Source organism: Chiloscyllium punctatum, chromosome 42 (genome assembly GCF_047496795.1).
Source record: "Chiloscyllium punctatum isolate Juve2018m chromosome 42, sChiPun1.3, whole genome shotgun sequence".
Taxonomy (NCBI): Eukaryota; Metazoa; Chordata; class Chondrichthyes; order Orectolobiformes; family Hemiscylliidae; genus Chiloscyllium; species Chiloscyllium punctatum.
In genome coordinates, this window is record NC_092780.1 from 3,337,178 (window position 1) to 3,350,874 (window position 13,697).

General features: G+C 41.9%; 1 protein-coding gene across 3 annotated transcripts in view; it reads right to left on the bottom strand.

The window, feature by feature from the left end:
* Positions 1–319: 319 nt before the first annotated feature.
* Positions 320–13,697, bottom strand: part of sp2 (sp2 transcription factor) — a 67,564-nt gene continuing 54,186 nt past the window's right edge. For all 3 annotated transcript variants that reach the window (XM_072561217.1, XM_072561219.1, XM_072561218.1), the window contains exons 5-6: positions 5,914–6,107; positions 320–4,440 (exon numbers count right to left, since the gene is read on the bottom strand). In XM_072561217.1, the coding sequence (XP_072417318.1) occupies positions 4,337–4,440; positions 5,914–6,107 (298 nt within the window). In that variant the 3' untranslated portion in view covers positions 320–4,336. The remainder of the gene's footprint in view (positions 4,441–5,913; positions 6,108–13,697) is intronic.

Consider the following 13,697-nt stretch of genomic DNA (forward strand, 5'->3'; position numbering starts at 1 on the left):
TAACTTCCACCAACTCCTGTGATGGGATTTGAATCTAAGCCTGCAAGGCTTTAGCCAAGGCCTCAGGATTACCAATTCTTTGACATTACCATGGTGCCATCATCTCCCACAGGACTTGTTGTAGGGTAAGATGATGTAGGAGGTCTGGAGCATAATGTCAGCATGGCTAGATGGGCAGAATGGTCTAGACTTGTGTTGTAAATTCTATCTGACCTTACTCTGAGTTTAGGGGGCTCCTAGTGCTTTGTGACCTAATGGTGCAGTTGGACAGAAGATCAATACTCCTCTACTCCAATGATTAGTAGATTAAAGACCAGTGTCAGCCTGGGCTGCCATTGTTTATTTTGTTATATAATATACCAAAGAACATTTACAACACCTCATAAATCCAAGCAGTTTTCATCATACGAAGGCTATTTGCTAAGACAGCACTTTTAAAAACAAACAGCAATAGACTGTTGCAGCAGCGAATGTACCAGACACAACGTGGTACCCATTGCACCTAGAATCCCCATTGAGCCCCAGCTCTATTCCTTTACTATACAGGCTGCCAGACAGAAGGAACTACTGGACACTGACTCTCCTTTGGGTGATGGATCTGCTTGCTTTATCAGAAAAAGGTAAAGGGAATACAGTAACTTGACACCAAGAATTAGGGAAGTTCTGAACTCAATCAACTTAAACCAGTGATCGGCACATTAAATAATCGATTGATGGTAATTCAGTAAATGTGAAACAACTATTTTCAACAATAGGTAGGAGGGAAACCTACTATTTGACTATATACCTCACCTGAATAAAAGTCACTCCTTTCCCTGTTAAATAATTGACATCACCCCTTATCAGTAATTTTGGAACTGACCTCAACAAACCTGTAAATTACTGTGAGACCTTATATTCAACAATTCAGTTCAACCCCATGTGAAGTTAACTTTTCCCCATGCTCCCAGCCCCAAAGTTTTCTCCTCTTTCAAAAAATAGGGGCCACTGGTATCTCATTCACTTGATGGATCCCCAGTTGTAACCCAGTCAGTGAATGCTGAGAGTTGGCAGGAAGAGTCACATCTTAATCCAATCCTGTGCTCAGCCAAAGTGGCAGTGATCAAGAAGAGGAGCCCTGGCCTATTTTCTATGATCCTGTCTCCTCCTCCCCGTTCCCCAGGCCGACATGGGCTGATGGCATTGTGGCCAACTGGAGAGTCTCAACAGCTGACAGAGCTACATCACACACCAGGAAACCAATCTGGTTGGAGTGCTTCAGAAGCAAATCTGGCACTGCCCAAAACTATCAAAGAGCTCATTTGGCAGAGTTAAAACCTCCCTTAATATTCACAAGCCAACAATCGCTTACATCTGTGGAATATGACAATCAAATATATCCGTACTGTTAAAGATTAATTTTAAAAAACAAATAGCATCAGCTGTGCTTTACATCAGATTTTAAAGTTCTGGACTTTCTAACACTCGAGGAATCTCCTACAGTACAGACTGAAACATTTATTAGTAACTGCAAAAAGCAATAAGAAACAGGTTCAACAGTAAATCATCCTTTCCTCATTCATTGTTCAAGCTGAACGGGTATAAAAACAATAGTTGGGTTGCTGGGCGGGGAATTAGAAATGCTTATTTTGTTCTCAATGTAAGCTGAATGTTCTAATTACATGCAGTGTGCAAGTAGACCCAAAGTCCTTGGAGAGGGTACAGGAGATTTATTACAATGAGGGACCACAGTTATGTGGAGAGAGTGGAAAACCTGAGATTTTCTCCTTACAGCAGAAATAATGGAGATGTTAAACAAGCAGGTATTGTTCCTTGTGGAAGAAGGCTTGGTAACTAGAGGAAGGAGATTAGAGGCAGAAGAAACCAGAAACAACGTTAGGAGATATTCCATTACACAAAGAGTTGCTATGACCTGGAAATCACTTATTGAAAGGACGATGAAAGCAGATTCAATGGTAACTTTCAAAATATTAAATAAATACTTGAAAGGGCACATTTTGCAAAGCTATGGGGAAAGAGCAGTGAATGGTTTTAAACAGATAGACCTTTTGAAGAGCTGGCACAGATCCCATAGGATGAATGGCCTCCTTCTGTATTGTGTTATACTATGATACTATGAGGTGAAATGGAACATAATACAAGCAGCAGGAGAGCATCTAACTCTTTGAGTTGACTCTGTGATTCACCAAGTTCGTGACTGACATATCTCAACTTGATTTCCTGTAGTATTCCCACATACCTTAATGTTTTAGTACCCAGAACCCTCTGTCTTGAATATAATCATTTCACGACTGAGCATCAATAACTCGCTGGGATAGAGAACTAAACAGATTGACAATCGTTTTGAGCAAAGAATTTCTCATGTCAGTTCTAAACCAACCTCTTATTTTGACTGTGACTTGAAGTTCTTAATTCCCCAGCAAACATCCTTTTAACATTGGCCCTGTCAAACTACTTAAGAATTTCATAATGAGATCACTTCTCATTATTCTAATCTCCAAGATTAGTCTACTCAAACACTAGCCATAGGAAAATCCCCTCATCCCAAGAAATAGTCTAGTTAACCTTTGCTGGACTCTTTCTAAGGCAACTATCCTTTCTGAGGTAAGAAGACTAAAACTAGTGGAAAAACAAAACACAAATAATAAACTGAGGAACTAAGAGGTGGAAACAGATATAACACAGAACTGAAACCATTTCACTCAAATTCCGGTCACCATACTTGATAAATGGCATTAAATTTGAGAAAACTTTACAGAAACAAATAACTTCATGCTTCTCCTTCTACATAAACCAAAGCACAAAACAATTCATTTTATTTTAGCTTTTTTTTAAAACAAACACACAGGAAATGACATTACGATCAGAAAATAGTGCACATTCCACAGTAGAAACTTCCTTGTGATGTTGCAGGAAGTGGTCTGATATCACTTCCAAATAGCGTCGTAAAGTGGTTTAACTGGCTGGCAGCCTCCGACCAGGATGAGGACTGTCCCTTAAAAAGGGCATTTGTAATCAACTGAACTGCCCCATAGTCCTAAAAGGAAGATAAACCTATAAATGTGAATGCTTGAATGTGCACAGTATTTGCCTTGGTGCTGTTACTCCCTCAAATATAAAGGATGGATAGTTGGATGATGGCCCAGAGGGATAGCTGGAAACTACAGAAGCACAGATCTTATGAGATTTGTCACCTTTGAAAAGCGAAGGGAAGGTAACTGGACAAACACCCGTCTCCAATTCTTCCACATTTAGGAACATAGAGCCATTCTGTTCTGTATTTAATTCTTTTGAAGTACTACATGTTAACTTGGAAAGACTTCCTGTGGAATGCTTGCAGGGAGCTTGCGATACACAAGAAATTTTCCCATCTTGTTTAGATCCATGATACTGAGAGTATGGGAGAAACCAGAACAGGACACACTGACTGGGATTTTCAACCCATTCACTGTAACGGGCAGAAACAGTGTCAGCTGTTCTAAAGAAGAAAGTGGGCACTGATTGTATTCTCCCGTCCCCACTGCATTTACCTCCAATTAAGAAATTTATTATCAGTCATCTTATACCATCCAAAAATTATATACTAAAATAAAGTCAGATTTCCTTCCAATCAAAGCTCAAAAATATAACCAATATTTCTTTGAAGCAACTGTAAACACTATGCTTATTGATCTATTAAACATTGCAGATACTACAACCTCAGGATTTCATTTTAAAAAAATCTTTGTTTTTAAAAAGAATTATCTTCTTTTTCCTTCTACTGTTTGTCCAATGATGACATTAATTTGGACATAAATCATCTCATGATCCTGTGTCAGAATCACACCAGGAAAATAAAAACATATTGTTTTTTTAAAATAAAAGTAATAGCAAACTGACTAATTGAAAAGCCTCCATTCAATCACAGTACAATACTCTCATTATCATATGTGACAAAATCTAAGGCAACATATTATTAGAAACCAAGACATCGGCAAAGCTACACCTGTGTTACAAAAGGAGGAATGGACAGAACCACCCAGAATGGGATCAGGATTGCTTAATCTCTTCACATTGGTTTCCTCTCTGCTCCAGCAGCCTCCAACCCAACCCCAATCCACTGCGCTCTTCATGCTGTGTCACATCGCTGGTAAATGGGTTACCACAGTAATGATGTGTCTTAATGCATCTGTAGCGTTGGGAGGGGAAGGCGGCGTATAAACCAAACATGACCCCTCCCTCCCTCCAGAAAAACATTTTTTGTTAATTTCTTTTCTTTAAAAATGTGAAAACAAAGAAGAAAATGTTCGACTTGTGTTGCTAGGGAGACCAATATCTCCCATGCGCCCCGCAGTCTTTACACCAAGTTCTTTGTGTTCAAGTGTGTTTTGTAGTGTTTGGTCAGGTGGTCACTCCTCATAAAACGCTTGTGGCACTGTCCACACTCGAAGCGTTTGTCACCTGTAACACATAGTTAGCACAGAACTTTAATTTTTCACAACAGATAAAATATTACTTCTGCATAGCCCTACATCAGACACTTAAACACAAAAATATAATGTAACATTCCCAGTGCAGATCTGAGGGAGTACTTTCTCAGCCCACTCTGTTCCTCACAAGCAAACACCGCAGAACTGCCATCCCAGAAGGGGCTGCAGACTCACACCAAGTGATGCTTAACACACAGCTTTACCCCCACAGCGCAAACCATCATTTTCTGAGATGGAAGGCAGCCACAGACTGAAGGAGTACTGAATTGTCAAGATGCTGTCTTTCAGGTGACACCCCATTCGTTCTCACAGACGAAACTAAATACCCACTATTGCAAAGAAGAGTGGGGGGGGGTGGGATTCTGCCTAGTGCCCTGATAAACATTTACCAACATCTCTTTAACAAAAAGTAATCACACAAAATCAAAGAAGTGATCTAGTGTGATCTCATTGTGCACACACTAGCTGCTATCTTTCCTTTATGATGGTAGTTTATTTAATTCATTCATGAGGGGGTCACTGGCTAGGCCAGCAGTTAACAGTCAACCACATTGCTGTTTGTGTGTGTAACATGTAGGCCAGATAAGGTAAGAATGGCAGTTTCCTTCCCTTAAGGATGGTAGTGAACCAGATGGATTTTTCTGACAATCAATAATAGTTTCATGGTGATCATTAGTCTCTCAATTCCAGATTTTTATTGAATTCAAATTCCACAATCTGCCATTGCAGGATTTGAATCTGGGTCCCCCAAATGTGAGCAGGGTTTCTGGATTAACTGTCCAACGATAATACTACTAGGCAGTCACCTCCACAATAAGTGGTTGGTGCAGGTCATTCTATTATAATTCTATTAAATTTCTCAATTGCATTGTAGCCAATTAGAGTTAACAAAACACATGTTATACCAGAATGACATGTACACTTCAAAAGCACTCATTGACTGTGAAGTGCTTTAAGATGCTATGAAGTCGTGAAAGACACTGGAGAAAGCGGTGTTCTTTGTAATCCATGGAACATCTTGTCATTTCTAAGTTTTTTGAAAAGCTAGATTTGAGTACAAAGTTGGGAAATAAGTGTTTACTTGAACCTGCCTTTTTTGCAAAATATAGTAAAACATCAAAATCAATGCATTAACAGGTTTAGAAATCTACGGGGCTAGTCTGAGTACCTTGGGAGCAATAGATTATGGTGCACAAATTTACTAGGACTATTATGGATGCAACAATGTTAGTGAACAATGGCTATTTTGTGGATGGGTCTTCAGAAGGCATTTGAGAAAGTGCCACATGTGAAATTTTCACAGAAGATATTTGGAATGAATAGGCAAACCAAATTGAAAGCTCTTATGACACAATCAGAACTTAGTACAGTTCCTATGTTGCATGCATTGGGTTAAAGATGAGTACCAAACATTACGAACAACATTACTCGGTGCAGCACTGACCTGTGTGAGTTCTGGAGTGCCTCTGTAACTCATCACTACGAGTAAACCTCTTCCCACAATAGACCCAACTACAGACAAACGGGCGCTCCCCTGTGTGCAAGCGAACATGGGCTCGTAGCAAGGATGTTTTCCGGAATACCTTCTCACAACCTTGAATGTGGCAAACGTGCTTCTTCTTCCCTAACTCTCCGCTCCTAGATTTAAGACAAAATATTTAATTCCAGTTTTAAGCACCCAGGTGGATTAACAAGATTAACAACAAATGCAGATTAACAAGTGTTACGACAAGGGGTAAACTCTCCCGCTTAATTTAAAGCAGCAACACAGAAAAGATTTATCCCGTGCAGTAATCTGTGAAAATTCAAGAGGCCAAGAACTAATTAAAGTATAAACTAACAACTGTATTTCTTAAAGTATAACAGAGAATAATTAACTAACAACTATTTACAACTCCTTCCTCTAACCTATTTTTTACCTTCCCCTTTGACAATTATAGTCCGATAAAACTCCCAATTAAGATTTACAAAACAAAACTTCTTATCTCAAACCAAGACAACTTTCAGTTTTCTCTGTGTTCCTGTTTTCTTCTTGTTGGGGATTCTGCTTCAAGGGCTACTGATCGATAAAGGTCAGATGAGAGCTATTTTTCAGGCAGTCTTTACACGCTGGTAGTTTGGTCATTCTCCTCCCAACTGTTTGATTTTTCCCGGTCTTATATTCCCAAAGTGTTGGATTGTTTCATTGGCTTTTAAGATTGTCAATATACTAAATTCAAACTGGATTGGAGTTTGGGGGTATAATTTAAACTGATTGGCCTAATTCAAATCTGTTTTGTCTCCAGGCAACCAGCTACCCTAACCCGTGGACCAAAACCTTACATTATTTCTTTCTTCAGAACACTTGGTGCTGTGTCAGGTAGTTCTGTTGCTTTTAGCTCTCTGAAAAGGTACAGTACACCTATATCTTCATAACACCTCCCCCCTTAAGAAAAAAATGAACCATCATAATGGAAAGGTGGCTTTTTTTTCCCCTTTTTTTAAACACATTACCCGAACATTCAGATAACTTTAATTATACGTTCACCTTAACTTCTTCCCATATACCTTACATATTATATTATATATAAAAGATTAATTAAATACAAATCATATCCAAACTATATCAGTTAAATCCGTGATAACGCATCTGTGATTACATTCTTACAAGCCTCAACATGTATGATTTTTAAATTAAAAGTCTGTAAGATAAGACTCCAACAAAACAGTCTTATATTCTTGTCTTTAAAGTGTTCTAAGAATGTAAGCAGATTGCGATCTGTGTATACAACCTTCTCCAACACATTGTTTGTGACATACACATTAAAATGTTCTAAGGCCAGTACCAAACTCAATAGTTCTTTTTTGGTTGTGTAGTATTTCCTCTGCTGGATGTTGATCCTCTTCGAAAAGTAACCAAGAGGCAGTTCAATCCCATTCTCATCTTCCTGTAGGAGTACAGCTCCAACTCCTATGTCACTAGCATCGATGACGACTTTAAAAAGTTTTGAAAAGTTTGGTGTAGCTAAAACTGGTTTGGTGGTTAATATTGATTTCAAATGGTCGAATGCCTCCTGGCATTGTTCGAGCCACCGAAACTTTGTGTCCTTCAGCAAATCGGTGAACGGTGCCACTACACTGCTGAAGTTTGGAACAAACTTCCGATAGAATCCACTGAGTCCTAAGAATTGAAGCATCTCTTTCTTTGAGGGGGGCGTGGGAATTCCTCGGTGGCCTTCGTCTTTGCATTCCGTGGGGGCAACCTTCCATGACCAATGTTATGTACCAAGAACATCACCTCTGCTTTCCCAAATTCCATTTTATTTAAGTTTATCGCCAGTTTTGCTTCTCATAGTCATTCAAAGAGCTCTGCCAACTGCACCATGTGATCTTTTCAGAACTTACTAAAGATGACTATGCGATCCAAATAGACTGCACAGTTTGTTAATCAATCCACAACTCTGTTCATGAGTCTTTGGAATGTGGTGTATGCGTTCTTCATTCCAAAGGACATCACTTTAAACTGATATAGCCCACTTGGGGTTACAAACGCAGAAATTTCCTTCACTATCTTTAATAAAGGTAACAGTCAGTAACCACGCATTAAGTCCAAATTGGTGATGTAACTGGCTTGTCTGACTTTCTCGATACAGTCCTCCAATCTTAGAATTGGATATGAGTCCGATTTTGTAACAGCATTGACCTTCCGATAATCCACGCTGAATTGTTGACTCCCGTCCGGCTTGGGAACTAAGATATCGGTGAACTCCACTTGCTCTGGCTTGGTTCGATGATGTCCTCATCGAGCATGGCCTCCACTTCCATCTGGACCTGTCTGGCTTTGAAAGGATTAAGCCGATAGGGATGTTGTTTTGTCGGAGCAATACTCCCTATGTCTACTTCCATGTACAATTGTATTAGTCCTCCCCATCTGATTTTTACATATGTCTTTATACTGCAGCAAGAAATCTTTCAACTGTGTTCCATGCTCCGAGACAGATAGCTTACTAACCTATCCCATTCCTCAAGGACTTCTTCATTTTTTAATCTATTTTGAGGCACATCAATATCCATATCATCTGGATTTGATTCCTTACTCTGTGGGGCAGTAACTAACACCTGTTTCTCCAGTTCTTTCTCTCAAGTATAATACGGTTTCAATATGCTCAATGACATACTCTATACCATTTTCTTCCTATCTGGCATCTTTACTAGATAGTTCACCTGACTCAAGTTTTTCTCAATTTGATAGGGACCACTAAACCTGGCTTTGAAGGGATTTCCTATCACTAGCAACATGTCATTCCTTCGGGAAAACATCCAAGTCTCAGAGCTTTTATCTGTCACTTGCTTCATTCTACACTGTGCCCTCCTCAACTGCTGTCCAGCTAATCCACCTACTTGATTTAATCTCTCCCTCACCTCTGATACATAATCTAAATGTGAGATCTCCAACTTCGGTTCTGTCAATTTTGCTTTAATTAATTTCAAAGGGCCTCTCACTTCATGTCCGAATATTAACTCAAAGGGAGTGAACTGAGTAGATTCGTTTGGGGCATCTCTAATGGCTAACACTACAAATGGGATACTTTTATCTCAGTCATTCGTGTAATCCTGACAATACGCTCTCAACATGGTCTTCAAGGTCTGATGCCACCTTTCTAAAGCTCCCTGGATTCAGGATGATACACACTGGATTTAAAGTGCTGTATATCTAAGCTATCTATAACCTCCTTAAACAGCCGAGCAGTAAAATTTGACCCTTGGTCTGACTGAATCTCTCTGGGTAGCCCATATCGTGTGAAGAAAGCTATTAACTCCTCGACCACCCTTTTTGCCTTGATACTCTGTAATGGAATTGCCTCTAGAAATCTGGGAGACACATCCATTATGGTTAATAAGTACTGGTTCCCACTTTTAGTTCTTGGGAGGGGGCCTACACAATCAATTATAACCCGTGTGGAAGGTTCTTCAAATGTGGGAATTGGCAACAAAGGGGCTGGTTTTATTACCACTTGTGGCTTACCTACCATTGAGGCGAAAGTGAGGACTGCAGATACTGGAGATTGGAGTCGTGTGTGTGGTGCTAGAAAAGCACAGCAGGTCAGGCAGCACCCGAGGAGCAGGAGAATTAATGTTTCAGGAAAAGCCCTTAATCAGGAATGAGGCTGGGAGCCTTGGGGGTAGAGAAATAAATGGGAGGGGGTGGGGCTGGGGGGAAGGTAGCTGAGAGTGTGATAGGTGGATGGAGGTGGGAGTAATGGCGATAGGTCAGGGGAGGGTGCAATGGGTAGGTGGGAAGGAAGATGGACAGGTAGGACAGGTCATGAGGGCAGTGCTGAGCTGGAAGGTTGGAATTGGGACAAGGTGGGGGGAGGCGAAAAGTCCTTGGAGGAGTGGGAGGGAAAGATAAAGTGTTTGACTACAGGGTGGTGGGTTTCCTGAAGATGTCCTCTGAAGTGCTCTCCATCACAAGAATTGCAAAACTTGCACCCACACCTCTCCCCTCACCTTTGTGCAAGGCCCCAAAGAAGCCTTCAACATCCATACTTCCACAAGTCATTTACTGTATCTGTTGCTCCTGATGCAGTCTCCTCTACATTGGGGAGACAGGACAACTACTCGCATAGCGCTTCAGAGAACATCTCTGGGACACCTGCACCAACCAACCCTACCGCACCATAGCCGAACACTTCAACTCCCCCTCCCACTCCACCAAGGACATGGACCTCCTCCATCACCACTCCTTAACCACCCGACGCCCAGAGGAAGAACACCTCATCTTCTGCCTCAGGACCCTCCAACCCCCATGGCATCATTGTGGATTTCACCAGTTTCCTTATTTCCCCTCTCCCTACCTTATCCAAGTACCAATCTTCCAGCTCAGCACCGCCCTCACGACCTGTCCTACTTGTCCATCTTCCCTCCCACATAACCGCTTGACCCTCCCTTCCGACCTATCACTATTACCCCCACCTCCATCCACCTATCACATTCTCAGCTACCTTCCCCCCAGCCCCAGCCCCCTCCCATTCATCTCTCCACCCACAAGGCTCCCAGCCTCATTCCTAATGAAGGGCTTTTGCCTGAAACATTGATTTTCCTGCTCCTCAGATGCTGCCTGATCTGCTGTGCTTTTCCAGCACCACACTCTCACTTACCTACCAAGTGGCATGTATGACGCATTTGGCAAAAGTTAACCACATCCTTCTGCATTCCAGGCCAATAAAAATGTTTTCGTACCTAAGCCAGAGTCTTTCATACCCCGAGGTGATCTCCTACAGGTAGTTCACGTGCTACCCATAATACTCCCTGTCTGTATGCTACCGGCAACATAATCTGGTGCCCTCTGGCCCATTTCTCCTCTGCACTAACCTGCCATGGTCTCTATTTCTGGCTTAGGATTCTATGTTTTAGTTAATAACCCTCCGGAATATTCTCTGGCTCCTTTTCGGAGTGTGCGTTCACATGTGTATCTTTTATTGTCTTGTCTTTCTGTTGCAAGTCTCTTAGTCTTTCAGAAGTAAACACTTCTGTCTGACCCTCTGCCTGTTCAGCTTTTTCCTGCACCATTCCATCAAACAGGTATCTGCTAACTGAACCTCAACCCCTTCATCTTTCTTGTTACTTTTCTCTTCGTGCTATGATAGTGGGATCTGGCTACTACACAGTCTGGGAAAATACCAGGATATTTCTTTTTAACTCCTTGGTTTCTTCGTTTTCCTTGGGCTTCTCCACAACAAGGAATGTTACTCCCACCTCGGATCCTGCCAAATCATTCCCAAGAGCAAATTGAATTCCTGGAACTGACACTCTGTCAATCATAGAAAACATAGAAACATAGAAAAATACAGCGCAGTACAGGCCCTTTGGCCCTCGATGTTGCGCCGATCCAAGCCCACCTAACCTACACTAGCCCACTATCCTCCATATGCCTATCCAATGCCTGTTTAAATGCCCATAAAGAGGGAGAGTCCACCACTGCTACTGGCAGGGCATTCCATGAACTCACGACTCGCTGAGTAAAGAATCTACCCCTAACATCTGTCCTATACCTACCACCCCTTAATTTAAAGCTATGCCCCCTCGTAATAGCTGACTCCATACGTGGAAAAAGGTTCTCATGGTCAATCCTATCTAAACCCCTAATCATCTTGTACACCTCTATCAAGTCACCCCTAAACCTTCTTTTCTCCAATGAAAACAGCCCCTAGTGCCTCAGCCTTTCCTCATACGATCTTCCTACCATACCAGGCAACATCCTGGTAAACCTCCTCTGCACCCGTTCCAGTGCCTCCACATCCTTCCTATGGTATGGCAGCCAAAACTGCACACAATACTCCAGATGCGGCCGCACCAGAGTCTTATACAACTGCAACATGACCTCAGGACTCCGGAACTCAATTCCTCTACCAATAAAAGCCAGTACGTCATATGCCTTCTTCACCACACTATTTACCTGGGTGGCAACTTTCAGAGATCTGTGTACATGGACACCAAGATCCCTCTGCTCATCCACACTACCAAGTATCCGACCATTAGCCCAGAACCCCATCTTCTTGTTACTCTTACCAAAGTGAATCACTTCACACTTACCTACATTGAACTCCATTTTCCACCTTTCTGCCCAGCTCTGCAGCTTATCTATATCCCACTGTAACCTGACACATCCTTCCTCACTGTCAACAACTCCACCGACTTTCGTATCATCCGCAAACTTGCTCACCCAACCTTCTAGCCCCTCCTCCAGGTCATTTATAAAAATGACAAACAGCAATGGTCCCAAAACAGATCCTTGCGGAACACCGCTAGTAACTACACTCCAAGATGAACCTTTACCCTCTGACTTCTTCCAGTCAGCCAATTCCTAATCCAAACCTCCAACTCACCCTCAATGCCATATCTCCGTATTTTTTGCAGTAGCCTACCATGGGGAACCTTATCAAACGCCTTATTAAAATCCATATATAACCACATCTACCGCTTTACCCTCGTCCACCTCCTTAGTCACCTTCTCAAAGAATTCGATAAGGTTTGTGAGGCACGACCTGCCCTTCACAAAACCATGCTGACTATCCTTGATCACATTATTCCTATCCAGATGTTCATAAAACCTATCCCTTACAATTCTCTCTAAGACTTTGCCCACAACAGAAGTGAGACTCACCGGCCTATAGTTACTAGGGTTATCCCTACTCCCCTTCTTGAACAAGGGAACCACATTTGCTATCCTCCAGTCTTCTGGCACTATTCCTGTAGACAACGAGGACATAAAAATCAAGGCCAATGGCTCTGCAATCTCCTCCCTTGCTTCCCAGAGAATCCTAGGTTAAATGCCATCAGGCCCAGGGGACTTATCAATTTTTACCCTTTCCAGAATTTCCAACACCTCTTCCCTACATACCTCAAAGCCGTCCATTCTAATTAATTGTGACTCAATATTCACATCGGCAACAATGTCCTGTTCCTGAGTGAATATTGACGAAAGGTATTCATTCAGTGTCTCCCCAATCTCTTCAGCCTCCACACGCAACTTCCCACTACTATCCTTGACTGGACCTATTCCTACCCTAGTCATTCTTTTATTCCTGACATACCTATAGAAAGCTTTTGGATTTTCCCTAATCCTACCAACTAAGGACTTTTCATGTTCCCTCCTTGCTGCTCTTAGCTCTCTCTTCAGATCCTTCCTGGCTACCTTATCGCCCCAATTGAACCTTCACGCCTCATCTTTACATAGGCCGCTCTCTTCCCTTTAACAAGGGATTCCAATTCCTTATTAAACCACGGCTCCCTCACACGACCCTTTCCTCCCTGCCTCTGCTTCCCCACTCCCACTGTTACTTCCCCAGTCTTAAGTTAGCAGTCTAACCTGATCTTACATAAGGGAATGCTAAATTTCTGTCCATCTATCCCACAAATTACCACACTCTCGGGTAACAGATCAGAAATAGTGCCTGGTCGCTCATCTCTTTTTATCAGTGACTGGTTAGATCCTGTATCTCTCAAAATTATAACTTCTTGTCCTTCTCTCCCTGTTCTTTCTGAATAAACTTTACCCACAGAGGCAAAATCTTTGTAGAAATCAAGTACTAACTCCATACCCAGCCCCTACCTAGGCTGTGGACACTCCTGCAGCTCATTGGCTCTTCTTGGGGTCTCCTTTACTCCCTTCACTAATGCCACTGACTTAGCTTCTTTAACCACAGCTTTTCCCACAGCACTTTTCTTTAACGACCAGCACTGTGA